General features: G+C 39.0%; 1 protein-coding gene across 9 annotated transcripts in view; it reads right to left on the bottom strand.

The window, feature by feature from the left end:
- LOC117296642 (regulator of G-protein signaling 7-like) overlaps nt 1-20,966 on the bottom strand; it is a 125,362-nt gene extending 104,396 nt beyond the window's left edge. For all 9 annotated transcript variants that reach the window (XM_033779715.1, XM_033779707.1, XM_033779733.1 and 6 more), the window contains exons 1-3: nt 20,874-20,966; nt 19,749-19,796; nt 4,923-5,081 (exon numbers count right to left, since the gene is read on the bottom strand). In XM_033779715.1, coding sequence (XP_033635606.1) covers nt 4,923-5,081; nt 19,749-19,796; nt 20,874-20,949 — 283 coding nt within the window. In that variant the 5' untranslated portion in view covers nt 20,950-20,966. The remainder of the gene's footprint in view (nt 1-4,922; nt 5,082-19,748; nt 19,797-20,873) is intronic.
- Nucleotides 20,967-23,547: the final 2,581 nt, after the last annotated feature.

Consider the following 23,547-nt stretch of genomic DNA (forward strand, 5'->3'; position numbering starts at 1 on the left):
TGTATGCCCTGAAATAAATTATCCCATCTGCAAGAGGTGTAGGGACATTCTTCAAGATTGATACTCAAACATTTTGAAAATGAAACCGGTGAAGGGGTGTTTCTATTTTGAGTGAGAATAACTCGCTGGGCTTTGGGACTCCCCTTTGCAACTTGAGCTAAGGATAAAAGTTAATAAGTCAATCAATAATAACCCATTTAACAGTAAAAAGCGATGAGACTTCTTAGTGTTCTTTTTGTGTACATTGTACTTATGGTAGGCTATGGGAGTATACTTAGTGGGGTGCAACCCGTGGCTACCAGCGGAACTGTTGCAAACGTTCAGGCCATCAGTTTAAGTCCCCAGGTTCCATGGGGCTTTTCGAATGCCAAGCTGTCAATGCAACATACCATCATCATGCCCTTGTACTTCTCAAGGATGTTGTGACAGCGATTTGTTTGGGTAGAGTGATATTGGTCTGGAATTGCTGCATATGATTTATGGCCCTTGATCCATGTCAGCATTGATTTATCAATATAAGATGTGACAATGTAATACTTAAAAAGTGCCGTGTTTAAAGCTCCTGGGTTATCCCTAACAACAGGGCCCAATTTCTTAGAGCTATTTAAGCAGAGATATTGGTTAACATTGTCTGCTAAGCAAAATGATAACCAGCAACAATAAGGCCGAAACAGCGACATCGGCTACAGCTATGGCTACATCAGCGCGGCTATCAGTGTTGAAGAATAGGCAGAAGGGCGCGATCTAGCCGTAGCTGTAGCCGAAGTGGCCGTCTTGGACATGGCCTTATTGGCCCAGTTATAACCCCTTCCATTGAAGATGAAACAAAATTCACTTTCTTTACGTTGACTGGAGCAGATGGGTCCAGCACTGGGTTGTAGCTACAGCTGGAAACTAATGCTACATGAAGTGGCCATTAAAAAGTTGGTTGACAAACTAAATAAAAGCAGCTATTTTCGGTACATGAAATTCATGTAATTTTGTTTCTGCTTTTTTTTTTTGGGGGGGGGGGGTAGGTTGAGACATGGTTCTACAGGCCTTTGGATGGGGCACTTTCGGTTATCAAATGAATATGGTTGGAAAGATGTTTTATAAGTGGAATATAATGATTCACACAAATATCCCTTGAAATTGTCTGGTTTTCATTTTACTTCATGAACTAACATGGTCCGCCAATTTGTGGAGTAATAAATTTGGTTACAAAATGGCGGACCGAATAGTTTTGGGAAGTAAAAGGAAAACCACACAATTGGAGTGATATTTGTGTGGATCATATTGTAATCTACTTGTGTCTTTAAAAAATCTTTCCCGCCATATTTATTTCATCACAAACACTCCCAAACCAAATGCATTATGTCCCTTTAATTTGTCTGTATCCAGTATATCAGGGGGAAAATGTTACATTTGAACCAATGACCTAAGTTTGTTTGTTCAGCCCAAAATCATTAATCATGTTAATACTTATTCATTGTAGACTTAAGTTGATGTCTACATGTATAGCAGTTAAACAATTTCTGCCAAAACATGTAAGCTTAATCAACATGAAATAAAAATTTGAAAAACAACACAATTGTTTTTGTTATCATCCCCTAAAAACAGCACTGAAACACAAGACACTTTCCTACTCGGCACCACTTACAACAGTCCCTCTCCCAAATTAATCCAAACTTAACTATGACAACTGTATGTTTTTCCCAAATAGATTCTATCTGGCAGAGTTCCAAATGCAACTAAATGGCTGGACAGCCCACCTTCATCTGCCTGATGAATGGCCAAATGCGTAGGCTTAACATTATCTGTAAAACCACACTTGCAGTCACGGCAACACTACCAATACTTGCGTCCTGCAATAAGGGGGATTTTAATAATAATAATAATAATAAAGACTTGTAATGCGCACATATCCAGCCTGCTGGATGTTCAATGTTTTCAGTCAAACAAAAACAAACAAAAGAAAACAGTCACAACTACATTAGTCCTTGAAAACCTATGACATTAGGTTCGCTTTGAAAAGATTTTTGAATTTTGTGGTACAAATACAAGATCTAAGATTAAGTGGTCGAAAGTTCCTGTCACCCCAGGAGTGTTGAGACTTGGGTTTTAATGAGGAGAAGCTTGAAACTGGAACAAAGATTCCTAGATGGAGTGTAAATTTGAAGTAGTTCTGAGAGGGGAGTCTTGCTGCTAAACAACCAGGGAAATGTTTAGAATTAAAGTCAACAAAATAGGGGACAAAATTCCATAATCAGGAATATTTCAAATTATGTTTTATCAGGACATGACAAGATGGATTTTCTTAAAGGGAATTTTCTGCATACTTCTTACAATGCATTCTGCAATATTATGGACTTGCCTGACTTGCCTTGCACACTATTCACACGACGGCAAGTTAACTGGAGTTCCTTGCTTAATTTACCATGGTTGTAAAATGTACCAATATATTTGACAAGATTTTCAAGAGAACTAGGAGAACTAGAAAAAGTTGTTATCCTTACACATGAGGTAATATTTTACAACCATGCTACAATTTAGCAAAGGACCCTTGCTAAATTACTCTCGTGTGAAAGGGGCTCAACACACTATTACTTTGTAAACTTGTTTTTGTTTGACATCAGGGCCCAAAGCTTAAAGCGAAAATAGTGCTCAACAGATTTCCGCTTAGCAAAAAATAACCGGATACCAGTCAAACGTTTTACACATAACATGAAAGCTTGGCAGGTAAGCAAACCCTGGTAAGCATAATTTTGTTGTGCTTATAGATTCTTTTTGTGTGTAAGCAGTTCCATGAAACCAGGGCCCAGGTTGTTATTTTGCTTTACCAGTTTTTTGTTAACAGTATCAGCTCTAATGTCTTTTTTTGCAAATTGACATCACACCCATAATGAAATATAGTGGTCTGCGTGACACGTCATTTGAAATATAACATGAAATGTGAAAATAAGTCACGGCTTTCTAATCCATTTTGATTGTGATGATTGTTTCACTAAAGTACAATGAACTGTGCTGGCACTTATTCAATGTGCGCTGTACTTTTTAATCCATATTGCATTAACATTTGTAATTAATAAAAATTTAAAAAAATCAGCTGAAAATATACCTATTAAGAGTGCTTTCCCCTTTTAAAATATTCTCTGAAATTTATTCCATTTAAAATAGGGCTCTCCGGAAAAGCCCAAAAGCGGGGCTTGGCTAAAAGTGACATCACTGACCAGTGGAACAATGAACGAAATTGAAGTTTCTGCGATTCATTGCTATAAACTGACAATACATGTACGTTTATGCACTTACTTTTGTTGTGTCACAAGCATTTTGTTACTTTCTCGCGTTGGTAGAATTTGGCAGCAAATAAAATATATAAAAAGGTTGTTCATGTTTGCTGGTATGTAGCCATGTGATGGTCTAATGGCTTAATAGCTACTAATCAGCTCTCATACAGCGCTTTAATTATGAGAACCTCAATTTGTTTTGGTAGAATTTTGCAACCAATTCCCAGCTTTGATTAATGTGATATTTTTATGGCATAAATACTAATATTAATGTTTGCCTCTTATATACCCCTGGTCACTGGGCCATTTATTTCATTCCTTAAATCATCTTAGCTCCCAGTGAGTATACAGCCTGTGCTGCCAGGGTACATGTATGTAGCAAGCATGAGAATGGGCGATGATGAAAAAACAGGAAATCCATTTTGTGCGTAACAAATCAGAAAAATGCATTGTCCGAATTTGGGGAAATGTCCAGAATTTGGGCAAGGTGACCCAGGCGTTAGCTTCGCACTCAGTGAACTTAAAGTTTCCACACATGTTCCTTTGCTGCTAAATGGGTAAACATTACAATTTCTGATTAAATAAGAGGGATTAGCGACATCCTAATGTATACCCCCTATAACTCAACCCAAATTTCTATAGCAAATTCATACTGAACTCTTAGACCACAAATTTCAAAGTGAAAAAAAAACAGGAATTCCTGTTTAAACGGGAAGATGGCTGATCACGTATGAATAATCAATCACAAAGAAAACTGTCTCTGCACCCTCTTGTGATGAGAAGCGTTTCCATTTTAGTTAAGCGTCTTTCTCAAAAACACATTACCAGGGTTCGAACCAACACGCTGATGACTTAGCCACCAGAACTTGAATTTGATGCTCTTAACCACTCAGCCATGAAACCCCTTAACAGTTGCTTATAAGCAGTTCTCCAACAGCGCTTTATTTATTGGCATCTCAATTCTTAAAGCTCTTATTTAGTACCCAGGGGTCGATTTCACAAAGTGTTAGGATTAGTTCTAGGAGATATTAAAATTTAAGGCTAGTCCTCAGTTAGGACGAGTAACTCTTCCTAACTTGATATAAGACTAGTCTTAACTCTTTGTGAAATGCACCCATGGTTTGCTAAGTTTATTTGTGACCCATTTACACAGCAACTTGCATCATCATCATCATCTTGTAAGATGATGTGGACGATCTGTTGCCAACCATGCCGGAACACACCAAGGCAATTCCGTTGTCTTAGATAATTGTAACTAAGTTCTTGAACCCGCACTCTACTAATCAGATACACTAGAGCTTGAGTTCATTGTATTTGACTACTCAGCCAAGACATGCCTCACAAGCATCATGAGAGACATGCATCCCACACCAACACCCACCCATCACCCACCATGCCATTTTGTGGAGCCTACTTTTAAAACATCTTTCTAACCATAGCGATTTTATACCAAATGCTTTCAAATGTTTTTTCCATGGACCAACTTGACCGATTCAAAGCATCGTGTCCCTTTAAGATGATGAGGGTACTTTTACTCGCACCTTACAAAAATACTGCACACCTTCACGGCTGCACAACAAGAGTTTCCATATACCACACCTTGGACAAGCAGTTAGCTTTCCAGTTTTATTCACCGAGCATCATGATTTGACCTACCATAGTCTGTATTTTCTGGTTCCCAACAGTTCGACGGCCAGAAGTATGGCGTTTGAAACCTGTAGAATGTGTTGTCATCCTTGAGGGTGAGTACGTGATCCGTGATGGGGAAGAAGTAGCCGTTGGCAGCTAGTAGTGACCCAAGATGAATAGCATTGGCTGTAGACAAAAAATATATGTATATAGGATTTTTAGTAAAATAATATACATCATTTAAGAATTTGCATCAAACAGGAAATGAGTTACCCAAGGGGTAGCCCAGGCTGGACTAAATGTCTTCATTTCTTTATAAATCATTTTGGGTTGAACAAAGACAAATTTACTAGAGCGGAAATTTAATCTTTGGTTTACACTGAGCTATATAACCCAATGATAGCAGTCTCTCTATTTTCCCTATCTTTGTTTGGGGTGCCAGTCAGAAGCCATACAACTGTTAGATGCCATGTAGCCAGGATCACACCCACGTTAATACAACTTGGATGGCGAGAGCAAGGGGATCACCTCATCACAGGATGCAACTTGTTTTATATCTTTGCAACGGATGTACATGTAAGCACTAGAAGAGTCCAACTTGGGCTACCTTAAGTGTAACTTGAAAACAAGAATGTAAGGATCTGGGTTGTAAGGATCTGGGTTGTAAGGATTTGGGTTGTAAGGATCTGGGATGTAAGGATTTAGGTGGTAAGGATCTGGGTGGTAAGGATTTGGGTTGTAAGGATTTGGGTTGTAAGGATCTGGGTGGTAAGGATCTGGGTGGTAAGGATTTGGGTTGTAAGGATCTGGGTGTTAAGGATCTGGGTGGTAAGGATCTAGGTGGTAAGGATCTGGGTGGTAAGGATCTGGGTGGTAAGGATCTGGGTGGTAAGGATCAGGGTGGTAAGGATCTGGGTGGTAAGGATCTGGGTGGTAAGGATCTGGGTGGTAAGGGTCTGGGTAGTAAGGATCTGGGTGGTAAGGATCTGGGTGGTAAGGATTTGGGTTGTAAGGATCTGGGTTGTAAGGATCTGGGTGGTAAGGATCTGGGTGGTAAGGATCTGGGTGGTAAGGATCAGGGTGGTAAGGATCTGGGTGGTAAGGATCAGGGTGGTAAGGATCTGGGTGGTAAGGATCTGGGTGGTAAGGATCTGGGTGGTAAGGATCTGGGTGGTAAGGATCTGGGTGGTAAGGATCTGGGTGGTAAGGATCTGGGTGGTAAGGATCTGGGCTGTAAGGATCAGGGTGGTAAGGATCTAGGTGGTAAGGACCTGGGTGGTAAGGGTCTGGGTTGTAAGGATCTGGGTGGTAAGGATCTGGGTGGTAAGGATTTGGGTTGTAAGGATCTGGGTTGTAAGGATCTGGGTGGTAAGGATCTGGGTGGTAAGGATCTGGGTGGTAAGGATCAGGGTGGTAAGGATCTGGGTTGTAAGGATCTGGGTTGTAAGGATCTGGGTGGTAAGGGTCTGGGTTGTAAGGATCTGGGTGGTAAGGATCTGGGTGGTAAGGATTTGGGTTGTAAGGATCTGGGTGGTAAGGATCTGGGTGGTAGGGATTTGGGTTGTAAGGATCTGGGGTGTAAGAATCTGGGCAGTAAGGATCTAGGTGGTAATGATCTGGGCTGTAAGGATCTGGTTGGTGAGGATCTGGTTTGTAAGTTTCTGGGTTGTACGGATCAGGATGGTAAGGGTCTGGGTTGTAAGGATCTTGGTGGTTAGGATCTGGGTGGTAAGGATCTGGATTGTAAGGATCTGGGCTGGAATGTAAGGATCTGGGTGGTGTGTTTCCTTTTGGGAATTATACAAATGCTGCTTACAATAATGGACAGGCTGCCGTCATTATTTAGCATTGTATTTGGCTCAATGGGAACCCCAAGAAGTTCAGAAAATAATACCGCACAAAGGCACAGTAAATATTTTTAAATACTGATCCAAATTGATCTGTGCCTGTGAGCATGCTATGAGTAAAGAGTTTTGACATGACTAGGATGGCTAGACAAGTGCAACCACTTGCAGTCGCTCTATTGAAGACAATTATGAGACTAAATGACAAAGCAGAAGACCAGTGCAGTTGGTCCTCAGCAGACAGGAAACCGGTCAATGTCACACAAAAACAAAAAAACTGTCCATTTTCCACCCTTGAGAATGTGTCATGCTCCTAAGTTTAAAGGCAAAGTATACCTTTGGTTTTTGAAACCTTTCGGATTGTTTTAATTGTATTTAATTAATGTATACAAATAAAATACAAACTGTAAAGTTTTCATTTCAAAAGGTGGTCATGTTTTGAAATCCGGAAGGGAATATTATTCATATGTCCACGCAGGAAGAATAACCCTCAATAGGAATACACAATCTGAGAAGGTGGTAGTTTTTTTGCGAGGCTGGTGAGCTTTTTCCTGATTCTTGGTAGCCATTTACTGTCCCAATCTGCGCCGCTGAGTTGTCTCTCCTTGGTAAATGCATTTGATGTCTCAGGCCTTTTCTAGCTCATTGTAAATAGATCATCTTTTTCCATCATGTATAACATTGTAAGTTTTTGAAAGTTATTGTGTTATTGAAGGCACCTTGGACACTCTATTGGAGGATATGTGCTCGTTGTAAGTTATTGCTATTATTATTGTTATAATTATAATAATATAGAGGGTGCACTATATTGTAAACCACACGGCCCCTGGAGGTAAGTTCATAGGCCCTGTCAGGAGTAATACACGGTGGTAATATATGACACCACACAGGACATGATCCACACGGTATCAGTATAATAGATCGAGGGTCACTGCCAACCGCAGAGCGCATTTGGCCTTCTCTAAAATAAATAAAATAAACCGTTTGTGAAACCTCTCCAGGGAAATCTGGCGTTGTCTTATGGGACTCTGACGAGGGGGGGAATTTCCTGACAACTGACCCACAGAATATCAGTCGCAAAGACGAGAAAGCTAAACATAAATTACACCCCCAGCCAGATCTAATAAAGATGAAGTCCAGTGCCGGAGTTTTTAGTGTCGCTTGACTTGAGGTGGTCAACTCTTGAAACAACTGACCTACTTAAAGAATCCAACGGTTTCTAGTACCCATGTTAAAATACATACACCTCAGTTATCAGATCAAATACATTGACTACTTGGATTGAATTAAATTTTTCCCAACAAGTCTTAAAGCAAACATTTACTAAGAGTGACACACCATCCCCCCCCCCCTCTCTGAACACACACACAGAGCGATTGACACGTGTCTAACTGCACCTATGGACATTCATTACACTTTTACTGTGAGCGCTAAAAGAGCCTCCCTCATTTCAATATAAAATTTGGTACAAGTGGGGACGAAACGTTTCTGGAGTGGAGGAGTGTTAGGAAATGTTATTTGTGTTATTAAGTGTCCATTATTATTATTATTATTATTATTATTATTTGTGAACTGTCATTTTTCTAAACGATGACAGCTTGTCAGGAAAACTTAGTTCCCATGTGATGATTGCCAGCCCCCCACCCCCCTCCCGCTCTTTCAACAAAACTAATGTAAGCCTACTAATATGACGTCACACTATATCTGTGGCCAACTCCCCGCTGGCACCCCAAACATCGACCCTTGGCAATGGACTTTCTGGATACTCCCTTACAGGGTGCTGCACAACTCTCCTTCAATCTGGGACCAATTTACTTCTTTCTCGAAAACTACGTCACTTCAGAGGGAGCTCTTTCTCACAATGTTTTATATTATAACACCCCGTACAAATATTCTGCCTTTTCATTGGTTTAGAGCGCATCACATGATATGTCTTAGTTTTACTAGACGGCGGCTGTGTGACAGTGTATCATTTGCCGTGTAATAGTGCATCATTTGCCGTTTGATAGTCCGACGACTATCACACAGCGTGCAGTACCCAGACGTCTTGTTACCCACCTCGATCCCAATCAGTTGTGCATCTGTGTATCTGAAACACGCGTACAAACGTAACGTGTACAAAGATGATAAATTGGGAGTCGTAGTTTTAACCATAGCACTCGAAGCAGTCAATATTTGTATATTATCCTCTCCCCATTACTTGTAATCAAGAAAATCACTGCCTTCAACTAATTATTTGAAACATTGATTTCCGATAACCTAGCAGACACATACAAATATACTTGGCTAAGCAATACACATATTACATTTTTCCTGAAAGGTCATTAAAAAAAATTACATTAGTCTCTTTTCGATAACATACTAAATTCTACATTACTTATAAATAATAATACTTCAGAAAGCACATGCCCCACAGCAACCTGCAACTGTTACTATAGATGCTACCATGGTCAAGTGGTTAGAATGTAGTACTAGCAATCACAAGGTTGTGGGTTCGAGTCCCCCAGCTAACCGCTGATTTCACAATGACTAGAATACATGTAGTTACTGAATTACAATTTCTTGATGTGTGCAATTCATAATCATAGACGTTAAACCAATGTTTGTATGAGAGAGATTGGCTGTTGCCAGCTTGGTGTTTATATCCCCTTGTGGGAGTTTGCCGAGTTTCCTTCATGGGAAGATCATCTAAAAATACATGTAGATGATTTTCATATATGGCATAGCTTCATGGGATTCACAGACAATTTGAACGAGGATCCTTTAACATGGCAGTGAAAAAAGGAAAGCGGATTCTTTTCTTGGAGACCCTTCTTTCCATCTCCAGTCTATTTCTTTCTGACCCCCTTCCCGATCCCCCCCCCCCCCTCCCTTTACAAAATTTGTCAACCTATGAATCAGTTTTTACAAGACCTGGGAATTTAATCTCCTATGAGAAATTACCATACACCACGACGTGTTAATGTACAACCATCACCCCTCGTTTGATATCCCTGTGAGTTGGCATTTATGCAACATCGCCGGCTGTAAAGAGTGACTCACTCGTCAGCTGGTATCCCATTTTCCCAGGTTCACAAACCTGGGCATATTACGTATGCATCTGAATGTGGATGTGTACGGTCTGATGCAAAATGGTTAGCTGTTCTGCTTTCATGTGTGTGTGTTTGCTTGATGTATAGCACTCTGTATAGTATGCTTTTAATACTTTACCGACAGTAGCTTGTGCATCGATACAAGAACTCTCACATGTACTGGGAAAAGTCCCTACTTGCTACAAAACATTGTAATTGAACTGTAGTAAGGGAAACGAAAAGCAGTAAAGCAGTCTGTTTTTTTATCCAACAATTTTTCCTCCTATGAAGTCTGATTCAAAACACTGTGCATTAACAACAGTGGAAACTATTGGTAATTACCCAAAATAATGGGTATAGGGGGTGGGGGGAGGGGCAGGCTCAAACGCGAGCAAGATTCACAGGTACAGGGTTGTAGAAATCTTTCTTTGAAAAAGCAAAACCTAGTTTTGTTAACGATGATTGCATGACTGAAGGTGTATTGCATCACAGGCGTTCAGGAGTAGTTTTAAAAGGTTTGATACCTTTTTAAGATCAAGTTTTTGGCCATGACCTAAATCCCTACTCACTGTGAATAAAGATTTGTGCTATTATTTACCTGTAGAAGTTTCAGCTTCATTAGTCGTCAAGTTTTTGAGGAAAAAAGGGTTAAAATCACAGAGCAATAATGTCTTAAAGACAGTCGCATTTAATCGGTTGTACATGCCACCGTAATTTTCGTCTCACTGTAAAAGACAAAAAATATTTTCGGGAAAATGTTTAACTCATTTCGCATAAACTACAGCACCTCAGCACCTTAAGGGAAACTTTTGACCATCATTATCTTTAAACCGTGAAAGTTAATGTTTATATGTGGAATTTTGTGTTTTGTTTCGTACAAAAGTACCCAAACACTTTAATTAAAGGTGTACTACCGGTGCATCACAAGTTTTTCCGAGGGGGTTTCAGCTCTATCTCTTTATTTGAAAACTCTTTCAATATCAATGAGTTAATAGATGTTAATTTTGCATCGGGAAAAAGAATATAATTTGTTGTTAACCCTTACACCGATGTGTATTATGCTCAGCACATAGTACAGTGTTCGGTACACAAAAGTAAAAACAAAGCAGGGGTTACGAAAGAAACTACAGGAAACTATAATGTTACATGAATACCCCCAAAATAACAATCTGCGATTTCCTCAATAATGTGACGTCACAGAAAGACTTTACGTTTTAAAAATGACTGTTTACTTTCTCAATAAAAACACAAAGATACAAAACATACCTTTCCATAGAAAACTCAACAAAGTATAATATTCTTATTAGACCATTGAATTATTATCATTCGATTATTTCCCCCCAAATTATCCCTGCGTTATTCCGGCCTGCCCTAAGCTACATCCTAGGACAGGATTAATTAGTTACTGCAGATGTTCAACTGAGTAACAGCCAGTCATCCATCGCAACAAGGACGGATGTACGTTCACCTTAAGCTACCTGCATGCTTCTGCATCCTAGTGGAATATTTATGATGATGATCTTATAGCTTCAGTTCCATTCATGCCTTAGCGCCATAAATTTGACAATAACGATTTTTTTTCCTTTTCATTATTTATTTCTTCCCTTTTGCGTTTGCATCACTGCTGATAACCTCAGTTGAAGGAGTTTGGGTAATAAAAATCCATGGCGTCGCAGGTCGTTCGCCTCGCAGGAAAACAATAGAATGAATGGAAGCCCGCCTCAAGGTCACCGATAAGGACACTAATCAGAAGGTCATCCAGATACACAGCATGCGTCAATTAAAAATTTGTCAAATCTGATTTCTCAAAGATGCTGGCATCACCAAAAAAAAAAAATTCTTTTGCAAAGTGCGTTAAGTGTGTGTACACGTACATTGTGGAGGGCTTAGTGATGGATGATCTAACATAAAAAATTCCAAGGGGATAATACACCTGCCCATCAACCATGTGTAATTGGTGAATTCAAAAGACTGGATTTTTTGTCTCAGAGATAGATGGAGGAAAAAGAAAATTGTCCGGATAAGAATTAAATTTGCTGACAATAGTTAAATTATACGCGTTATGCAGACAAGATTTTCATGCATTGACGTCAGTGATTTACCAATGGTCCGAGTTGGAGAATAATTCCTGACTTTGGAGCTGGAAATCCTAAGGGAGAGACAATGTTCTGAATCACACCGAAAGACTTACCTAAACAAGGGCTATGTTGGGTGCGTTTCTGTGCAGCCATAACCAAGAACTTTTTGCCGTTGGTTGATCACTGTCCATTAACCAAAACAGTTATTGGTTGCACAGACCTGGAATTTCATCTGTGAAAGGGCAAGGCCAATTTGATATTTTGCAAAGGGAACATGTATTGGAAAATCATAAAGTCTATGGAAAACTTTTGAAGAGACACCGGGGCAAAGACATGGGGCACTGAAGACCATGGCCGGCAATTCCAGGCCTGCTTACAGCCACGAAAATGAACGCTTTCAATACCAAATGTTGGGGTTTCGCATACAAGGTCAATATAGTTTGAACAACATGGGACATGGATCCCAACATAATAATTGTGGCTTTTTATATGGTGCACATGTCCGCCACTCAGTGACGCTCCTGGCGCTGTAACATACAATACTTCCTGCAAGATGTTGCACTACATTTGAATTATGAGACCTTATTCTGATAGCACCATGTAATGTCTAATTACAAGGTGCTGTGGCGCAATTTGCTGCCGATCGGACCAGAAACACCGGGGCGAACCCCTTTTATTTTTGATAAGTGCACTGGGTTCTTTAATATGCGTAACAAAACACATGGGACCAACCGCTTAATGTCCCAACCGAAGGAAGAACCAATGGTGAAGTGTCTTGCTTAAGGACACAAGTGTCACGGCTGGGGATTCGAACCCACACTCTGTTGATCAGAAACACCAGAGTTTGAATTCGGTGCTCCTAATCGCTCGGACACGACACTTCCATACTATAATTGGCTTTCATAATGTGTGCATGTTTGCATTGATGAAGCAGTAGGATTTAGGAGTGTAATATACAGGTAGGAAATAACTGTGATACTAGTGGCCAAAAAGCATAGAAAATTCAAGGTTGATGCTACAGGATGAATGGAACTAATTGAACATGTTCAATTCACATTGGACAAATTTCCTGGGTATCTCCTGGGAACATTTGGTTTGGGGTTTCAATAGTAGCTTTTTCCACCTGGGTTAATCCCTGTTAGGGAGTAGGGTCAAGTGAGATACCCCGGGGTCGGAACACTTACATTTAGTGTTCATTTTCAAAAAGAAATATGCATGAAGAGTTAAACTACAGTACATGTAGTTTGTACATGTATGTAGAATGGGATGGCGGTTTAAAAGCATGGTTTAAACAATGTCACAAAAATAAGTTGTACATGCTAAAACAATTTTCGTCTCACTGAGACAACAATTATTTGTGTGACTTGTTTTACTCATTTCTCAAAAACTACACCACCTCAGCAAGTAATATTTTAAGGGAAGCATTTCACTATCATTATCTTCAAACTGTGTGAGTTTAAAGTAAATCTGTGGACATTGTGTTTTGTGTCTTACAAAAAGTACCCAGATCCTTATGGGATTGTTCTTTGTGTCGTCTTTTTTTTTCTTCTTCTTCTTCTACTGGTTGCCTGATAGTTTATCTATTCTGTAGGTAGGGTTAGAGGTGTCTGTCTCCTGAAAAGATCAAAGCTCTACTGATTCCTGCAGGGTTAGACCTATGCAATGAGTAACTATTAGTTCCATGTTGGCAGGACAGACATATACCCATACTGTGGTTTGGGCACTTGCCTGGTCACCAGTCATTTTTCTTATATCTCTTTCTCCTATTCTGCACATTTTAAAACAGATTATGCACTTTTGATAGTTTGTACGTATGTACAAAGTGCAATATAATAATATGCTATTACAAACTAGGTGACAAATCCTTTAAAAGAGGCTTTCAGTAACACACCCCTGCATCATCATTAATTCAATAAGGGAATAAAAGGGTAGCGACGAGTTCTTTAATGGCCGTTTTAAAGTCAGCAGGGCTGTTGCTGTGTGATGAGGGCCTTTATCACACGGCAACAACCCTGCAACTTTAAACGGCCGTTTAAGAACATGTCACTACTCTTTTATTCCCATTCATATTTTGGTTAAAAGGCATAATAAAGTAAGAAACTGTGTAAAAATTATCCGTTTCCGGTGTGCTTGAGCTCGCTGTACGTCCGTGTGTTGCATTGTTATGACTGAGGTGCCTATTTCTGACAGTTTCCGGATTCGTTCGTGCGCATTGTAGTCTTGGTGCAAGACGTTCTCGTTTTCCTTTCACACACAGCGCGGCCAACTCACCGACATCGACTGCATCGCCTGTAACAAGAAACGTCTTGCACCAAGACTAGCGCGTAGTATCCGACTACAACCGGTTATAAACAGAGCTCGGTAGTCTAGTTGGTAAGACACTGCTCTAGAATTGCAAGGGTCGTGGGTTCGAATCCCAACCGAGTAACATGCCTGTGATATTTTTTCACAGGACTCGGGAAAGTACTGAGTATACAGTGCTAACACACATCGGTATATGGGTAAAAACCAAAAATTAATATTCTTTATTCCCGATACAAATTTAACATCTATTATTAATATGCCGTTTAATGACTGATGCTCGGTTTAAACGCAAGCATTATTTATTTATCCAGACATAAAGCATTCTGTCGTAGTACACATTGGTAAGCCAATCAATATTCTTCTGTGCAAGATTTTCTTCTTTTTTTCCCAGTCAAAGTAACCCAAAGTTCAGATTACGTGGTAACTCGATCAGCGGCATTCAACATTGGCACACACACTCGTCCCTGATTTCACTATGTAAGACTCATCAACTGCAGAAGCGATGCTGGTACACGGCGGCAATGTCTCGCATCCCTACTTTATTCATGCAGTACACCGATAAAGGTGCCTTGACACCCTTGGTATAATTGTCAAAGACAAGTATTCTTACTTGGTGACTCCGAACATTTGCATTAAATAACAAATCTGTGAAATATTGGGCTCTTTTGGTCATAGAACTTGCAACACAAATAATACAAGAAAAAACACCTTTGCTGCACGAATTTGTGTGCTTTCAGATGCCTAAAAAAGTCTTTCAATATTTGAGTGAGAAATTACCTCTTTCTCAATACCTATGTTACTCCAGAGGGCGCCATTTTCACAATGTTTTATACTTACTAGCAACAGCTCTCCATTGCTAGTTACCAGGTAACTTTTTATGCGAACAATTATTTTGAGTAATTACCAAACAGGTCCGGTGCCTTTAAGGATCTGTTACACAATATACATAAAACACTGCGGCGACGGCGGACGGCAGCCAGTGAGAGAGAGGCACTATGGCAGGCAGTTTCCTACGATCACTGTATAACATCTCCCTGTACTTGGGGTATCGCTGATGGCACTACTAGATAGCGTACTGACCCACTTCTAGCCAGGCCAGGATCTGTGAGAGGAGAGAGGGGGCAAGCCGCTGTGGTGTACGTGGGAGGGTACCAATCGATTTGGCGCTGGATCTTTTTGCATATCAGTTGAAGTGTCTCTTGTTTTATCAAATGCCTCATCTTCAACCTCGCATTTACAACAATCTACATGTAGCTACTGCATTGGCAGGACCTTATCTTCTTCTTCTTTTGAGAGACAGAGTCTTTTTCAGCCGGATGATTTCATAAAAATTAATATGACTCACAAAAAAAACTCTCAACAAGATAAACTTTATACTTAAAAATAACACCATAGTTTGAGACATACTACATTGTGAAAACTTTAACAAAATTATGAGATTATAAAAAAAAATTGAATAATAATTGTGTCAGAGTAAATAATAAGATTTTGGTTTTTAGCCAAGACTGATTTGTGATTGAGCACTCTACATGTATAATATAAGCAGTGCTTTGCCGAGTCCTGCTGGGAATAAATACACAGCATTCTACTCAAGTGGGATTCGAACCTACAACTCCCATCATTCTATAATTGATCTCTTAAACACTAGAACAAGAGCATCAAATGAAAAGATTAAATTCGATTTTGGGCTGAACCAAGATAAATTCACTTTTAAGCAGGATTTGAACCAATGACCTCAGGCTGGCACTCTATCGACTGAGCTAATTAGCCCTAAGTTGGAAGTCTCCCTAGAGGTTAGATACTTTTTCCCAACTTTTATAAGGACTCATATCCGTCACCATGGAGGAAGAATGCTGTCACTAAGCATCGCTCAAGCCGCTTCAACATTCAGTATTTTCCTGCATGGTATATGGTACTAAATTTGAATTACATGTATGGGACCTACTCCTTTAAAAGTGCCATACTGTGGTTTGTGCCGCAATGTGCAGCCAATCAAGCCAGGAACACCGGGGGGAACCCCTCCTCTTTTTCGATAAGTGCACTGGGTTCTTTAAGGTGTGTTACACAACACACAGGACCAACAGCTTTACGTCCCACCTGAAGGATGAAGCATCATGGTTAAGTTTCTTGCTTATTAAGGACACGGCCGTCACAACATGGACTTGAACCCACACTCTGCTGAGTTTGAGTTTGAGTGCGTTGCTCATAACCACTAGCCCACAACACGCCTGGTGTTAAAGAGTAGCTTCAAGGTCAATTCCGTTTCATGAAGCACTCCTATACTTGAAAATGGGTGTATCACAAATCTGAAGTTGGCCTTGGGACCTCTCTTTACCACCCATCTTCAAATCCCAAAACATAGTATTTATTTCAGCAACGTAGTATACCATAATCAAGTACATACTCTGGACCACAACAAAACTGGGTCATATAAAATGACAGCGCAGCATTGTGACCGTGGATTAAACTCCTACATGTAATCTACCACGTTGAATGAAACGAAGCTGAACCAGAGGAAAGGGCCAAACTGATAGGGATATGTTTGTCAACTGATACCAATCACAAGATAAACATTCATTTTTAAGGTCAAAGTTATTTGTAAGTTGTTTTTGTGATGGTTTTTATTCACAATCGATAATCAGGGTAGAGAGTGCATGTGAAAAACCTCAAACTGAAGGATTAATAGACATTGAGTGATTTGAGAGACCTGAGATTTAGGGCTACTATGTGAAACCTGTATCGTTATTATCACTATGTTTGCATGTGATGTCATTTTAGCCTAAAAGTTGAGAAAGACTCTGCTAGGGTCTAAACGTCAGGCCATTAACTATTTTCTGCGTTTGGTTTGAAACGGCTCATTATATTTTCTCCTTGTTTCTATTATAATAAATCACACAAAAAACAGAGAAAAGAGAACAAAAATAATCACAACTTCCTACTATTATGTAGGTGTTGTGCAAATGGGCTAATATTTTAACATTAACACTATGGTCTGTGACACCCTTTGGTGGAAATTGCCTCATTGAGGTTTTTTTTTTCAAGAGACTAACATGAGAATGAGCTGCCAATACACACAAATGCCATCCTTCTCAGGAGATTTCACATACATGCAAGCACAAAGAAGAAATGACTGGGGCATTGGTATTTTGTTGTTTGTGGACAATATTGTTTGAAAAAAAACTGTGTACTCATTTTGTGTGTAACCAAAATGTTCCTTTACCAATGCATGCATTGCAATTAATTACCCTCACAATGCCCATTTACGAGTTACTTTAAATGATGTCTGGCACAGTGACTTCCCTGGTTACTAGTGAATGCTCAATTTGAATTCCTAAGACTCAGACTACATCCAGTGTTGCTATGTGGCATGGTTCAGAGACAAGCATTCCCATTGCAACCTCCCAATCAGCAAAGCCATATTCTTGTGCCACACATTTTATTTTCGCTAAAGGGTCTCTATGCGTTTGGTAATGGCTCTGAAAATCAATGGCAATAAAAACTTAGTCTCCTGTTGATGACTAGAGCAAGCTAGTCCAAATTTTGCGACCAATTAAGAACTCCTTTCGCGGTAGAGCAGTTAAAAACGATCCTATAAACTAAAGTAGAAGTCCTGGCCGATTTTCTACCTTCCGCCCAGGTAATTGATTAATTCAATAATTTATTTGTCCATTAAAAAAACAAAAATGGACAACTTTACATGTCAAAACATTGATAAAAAGCTCCAAAACAAAACACTAAAAAATACAGACATAATGAAGTAGTGGTCAAAAAGCAGGAATTTTTTTTTTCAAACTGAGAACTTTGAGGTCGCCCAAAGAAATCTGAAATATCTCCTCCGCGATAGTAGAATATATAGCAAGACAGTTTACTAAAGAACAAACTCTACCTGGCAAGTAGATTTACTTGGTACGTTTATTGACATGTGTGACCTAGACTGGTCTTTATCAGCAAGGCCCAAGAATACTAGTGGATAAACTTGCAGTGACATAAGCTTTAAATTGCTGCATTTGGATTGGTTGGCTCCGAAGTGATGTAGTTTGTCAGCTACAGACCACCAGGGCCCATTTTCATGTCTCTGCTTACCGTAACCAAAGAATTAGCGCTGACGGAAGCAGGGAGTTCTGTGCTAACGTCAAGCATTTTTCACAAGTTAGCAGGGAATTTTGGCTTGTGTGCGTGTGTACTCCACGTTACTAGGCATTCTATGCTTTCACATCTAGCGTATAAATTCTGTGTTTCTGAGTAAGTGGAGAATGGTGATTGTTAACGCAGAATTCAGTGGTATACAGAGCCATGCAATTTGGCCCAGCAGTTGACTGTACTTTTGATTGATTGCTGCTGCTATAATGCACACATTACATTAATCACAAAAAAAAACATTGTGCACATTAAAGGAACACGTTGCCTTGGATCACCCTCTACACATCAAACAAGCCACTGCGATCTCAAGTTTCAAGACTCTTCTCAAAACACATCTATTCAAATTATCTTATACTTAATTATTCTTTTGGTTCCTCTGAGCGCTTAGAGACTTTCTTTTGGAGGTGTTAGGCGCTATAGAAATGCGGTTGTTATTATTATTATTATTATTATCTGACGAGTTGGTCTATAAATAGCGTTTGTAACTGTTTACTATAAAAAGATGTTTTAGAAAGATGTTTTAAAAGTAGAATTCACACAACTTTGCCTCAAAATTGCATGGTTTTCCTTTTACTTTGCAAACTAACACGGTCGGCCATTTATGGGAGTTAAAAATTCGACTCCCATAGTTAAAAGCCGACCGACCGTGTTAGTCAACGAGGTACAAGGAAAACCACGCAATTTCGAGGCATATTTGTGTAGATCATTGTATTCTACTTTTAAAACATCTTTCTACCCATAGATGCATTTTATAACAAACGGTTACAAACGCTTTTTATAGACCAACTCGTCCGATCCAAGGCAACGTGTTCCTTTAATGTGCACAATGTTTGTTTGTGATTAATGTAATGTGTGTGCCTGTGTGAGTGGATAGGTGGGAAAAGGTACATCTAGCAGGATCCAGACAGGCCACCAAGTTCAACATGTTCAATTCATCTCCATGTTTCTCCCACTTGGAAATATCTCTAACTCAGTAATTCACATAATAACATTCACATTTAACAAAAACTCATTTAACTTTAACATTAAAGGCAGTGGACACTATTGGTAATTGTCAAAGACTAGCCTTCACAGTTGGTGTATCTCAACATATGCATAAAATAACAAACCTGTGAAATTTGAGCTAAATCGGTCATCGAACTTGCGAGATATTAATGAAAGAAAAAACCACCCTTGTCACACGAAGTTGTGTGCGTTTAGATGGTTGATTCGAGACCTCAAGTTCTAAATCTGAGGTCTCGAAATCAAATTCATGGAAAATTTCTTCTCTCTCGAAAACTATGGCACTTCAGAGGGAGCCGTTTCTCACAATGTTTTATACCATCAACCTCTCCCCATGTTATTACTCGTCACAAAGAAAACTATTTTGAGTAATTACCAATAGTGTCCACTGCCTTTAAGGAAGAATGTACTTACCCTGGTCTACATCTAGTATCCTCATCAGCCATTGAACTAAATCAGCACCTGTATACACAAATCAGAAATCAAAATCTGATCAAAATCACATTTATTCCGAACGAACACAGTCTGCCATTTTGTATTGACTGCACCACAAAACAGCAGGCTGTGTTAGCAACTGAAGTAAAAGGAAAACCACACAGTTTCGAGGGATGTAAAAACAATTGTATTCTACTTTGAACACATCTTTCCAACCATTTTCATTTCAATACAACATGTCCCTTTATAAGGTTAGGGTCCTTTTTGTATGACACAAAACACAAAAATCCACAGATTTATGCTAAACTTACACGGAATAAAGATAATGATAATAGAATGCTAACAGCCTTGAGAACCTTGTTGGTAGCTATACGGGCGCTATATAATACTTTGATATCATTATTATTATAACATCTTCATTCAAAGTGAGTAGAGATTCAAGTCTTGGCCAAAAGCATTATCTACAAAAGGTGCAAAAACCCTTTAAAGACACTGGACACCTTTGGTAATTGTCAAAGACCAGTTTTCTCACTTGGTGTATCTAAAAAACACAAAATAATATGCACAAAATACAATATGCACAAAATAACGAACCTGTGAAAATTTGAACTCAATTGGTTGTCAAAAGTTGCGAGATAATAATGGAAGATAAAACACCCTTGTTACACGAAGTGGCAAATTACTTCTTTCTGGAAAAAAACTTTACTTTAATTGGAGCCGTTTCTCACAATGTTTTATAATATCAACAGCTCTCCATTGATCGTTACCAAGTAAGATTTACGCTAACAATTATTTTGAGTAATAAGCGCTAGTGTCCAGTGCCTCTAAGAGATGAATTAACAGTTGTACCTGCAACTTTACTGGTGGTAATAGATACTTCCTGTTAGCCACACCATTCAAAGATTGAAACATCATTCAAAATTATGGTTTGTGTGGTGATTGTTGGGTTTTTTCCCTGATTTCTGAAAAAGCCGGTGAGTTTTGGCTGCGGCTTCTGGCTGCTATATTGACTGTCAGTGCACTGAGATCTAGCCAAAGTAGCTGAAGCCAAGTAACCTTGCCAACATCAAGAAGAGTTTAATGGTGTTAATCTTGAACACTAACCTGTGAAGACACTTGGCACTTTGGACATGAAACTTTTCACGGTCCGTACAGGTACGCCATTCTTCTCATCTTGCATCTTTTGGATTAGCTTTTCCACCTGTAAATAAAGTTCAAGATACAATAAATAGTTTACAGTATTTATAAATACAAAAATACAAAAATACAAAAAAAAAATACAAAATATTGTCAGTATGCACTGAGCAGACTTCAGCAGACTAAACATTCTGTCTCTTTCTGGAATTTGAAAGACAAAAATATTTCAACAAAAGTACTGAGCTCTCAAAGAGACTTTTAATGAAACATCGGAATGAAGCTTTTATAGTGACTGCAATCCTGCCTGTAACAGAAAAAGTAGCCAAGAACAAGATAATGCTTACAACAATCGGGTTACCTGCAACAATACACTCTCTCATATACCATCTGTGACTGGTATCCTGCTAACATTTGCTTAGCAGCAAAGTATTGAGTAATATTAAGTAGGTTCATACATGTAAGGCACCTCTTGTCTTCAGACTATCATACAACATGTTTAGCTGAATGCAGGCCTTATGGGCAATTGCCTCCATGTCTGTGATTTTTGCATTGGTGCCCCTTGAAATTGTCCAGTAATTGTATAGAGGTGCCCTTTGATGATAGGAAACCATGCCTTTGCCATTTTAAGAATGAACTAAATGTCTGACAACATAAGGGTAGTATCCAAGAATGCACTACTGAGAAAGACAACTCAAATTAGTAACCAAGGAAAATACAACATGTTGCGTTGTGTTTGGTGACATTGATATAGAATATACAAAAAGTGCTTTATTTCTGTCTAAATAAACAGTTTCAAGTTTGTCCAAAAAGTAATTAAAAAGATAAATTTCTCAGCCATATCACCTTGTTGCATTATGACGGTATTCCCCATTGATTGCACACAATACAGGTTTGCAACAAACCTTTTGACCAGTCTAAAACCGTGAGGAGTGTCCGTGCAACAAAGTTGTATACAATTTTTATGGTCATTGGGCATAACAATTGTTTTGAAGGTATTTAAAGGAACACGTTGCCTTGGATCAGTCAAGCTGGTCTTTGAAAAGCTTTGTAACCGTTTGTTAAAAAAAGCATGATATATGGTTAGAAAGATGTTTTAAAACAATGATCCACACAAGTTTGCCTCGAAATTGTGTGGTTTTCCTTTTACTTTTCGAACTAACATGGTCGGCCATTTATGGGGGTCAAAAACTTGACCCCCATAAATGGCTGACCGTAGTAATCGACGAGGTAAAAGGAAAACCACGCAATTTTGAGTGAGACTTGTGTGGATGATTATATTCTACTTTTAAAATATCTTTCTAATCATTATGACCTTTTTAACAAACAGTAACAAACGCTTTTCAAAGACCAATTCGTCCGATCCAAGGCAACGTGTTCCTTAAGTGTGGATATCAGTACTTTTATAATGTTTTTATTCTAAATGTGACTTTTGTCTTCATAATTCCAATGTACAAGTGGACTTGTCTTAAACAACCAGTGAGTGTAAAATATACGTCCAAACCTCAAAAGGTAATTTAAAGGCACTGGACATCTTGGTAATTGTCTAAGACCAGTACTCCCATTTGGTGCATCCCAACAGTCATATGTGCCCATTTGTGCCCACTTGGTCTGCGAATTGCAAGAAATAATACTTCAGGCTTGAAGTCTTTCTCAGATTCAAATATTCTAGTGAGCAATTACCTCTTTCTCAAAAAACTACGTTACTTCAGCAGAGTTATTTAATCAACAGCTCTTTGTTGCTCATTACCAAGTAAGTTTTTATTCTAATGGTTTGAGTAATTACAATCATGTCCAGTGCCTTTAAGCAAAACAAACAAAATTGGAGCTCAATATTTGTTAAGGTGTTCTGCTGCGCTGTATTTTTGCTTTTAAATGTGTCCAAGGTGATTTAATTAATGCTCTGCAAAGTGACAGACAGCCAGGAAAAAAAAACAGTCTACTCAGTTTACGTAATGCAGAGGAATGTGACAGCTCCAGCAGGTTGTGGAAAAAAATTACTTAAAGGCAACGAACACGCGTTGTAATCTACGTCCATCTTTTTTTTTATTACCGCTAGTACAGTATCAGTTAAGGCCAATCACAGGAGTATAGTGGCATTACATATCATGTGCTTGGTTGATTTGTGACCCCCCCCCCACTTGATAGAAATTGCAATCACTTTGAAGTTAGCAATGATGGCAGCTGTCAATTGCGATGCTTTTTGAAAGTGAACTTTTATAAAACAAATTATTGAGCTACTCTGCCTACTGTGCAAAAAACCTTCATCTGGATTTTGTAATGTTGTATCTTGTTACTTCTCCAAATATCCACTAGCAAAAGAATGTTCATTTTGGTCTTACCCAAATACAAGTACACAGATGTGTGTTAACACTGTACACGCAGTACTTTCCCAAGTTCTGTGAAAAAATTCACAGGCAATTTTACAAGGGTGGGATTAGAACCCACAACATTTGCAATTCTAGAGCAGTGTCATACCAACTGGGATTTCTTTCACAGAACTTGGGAAAGTACTGAGTATACAGTGTTTACACACATCAGTGTATTGACCCATTTCACCTGACATCATCAGCAGAAAAATCTTGAATGCGCCATACTGGTGGGCAATTTCACTGTGTGTTTTTATATATAACTCTATGCTGCG

Source organism: Asterias rubens, chromosome 1 (genome assembly GCF_902459465.1).
Source record: "Asterias rubens chromosome 1, eAstRub1.3, whole genome shotgun sequence".
Classification (NCBI taxonomy): Eukaryota; Metazoa; Echinodermata; class Asteroidea; order Forcipulatida; family Asteriidae; genus Asterias; species Asterias rubens.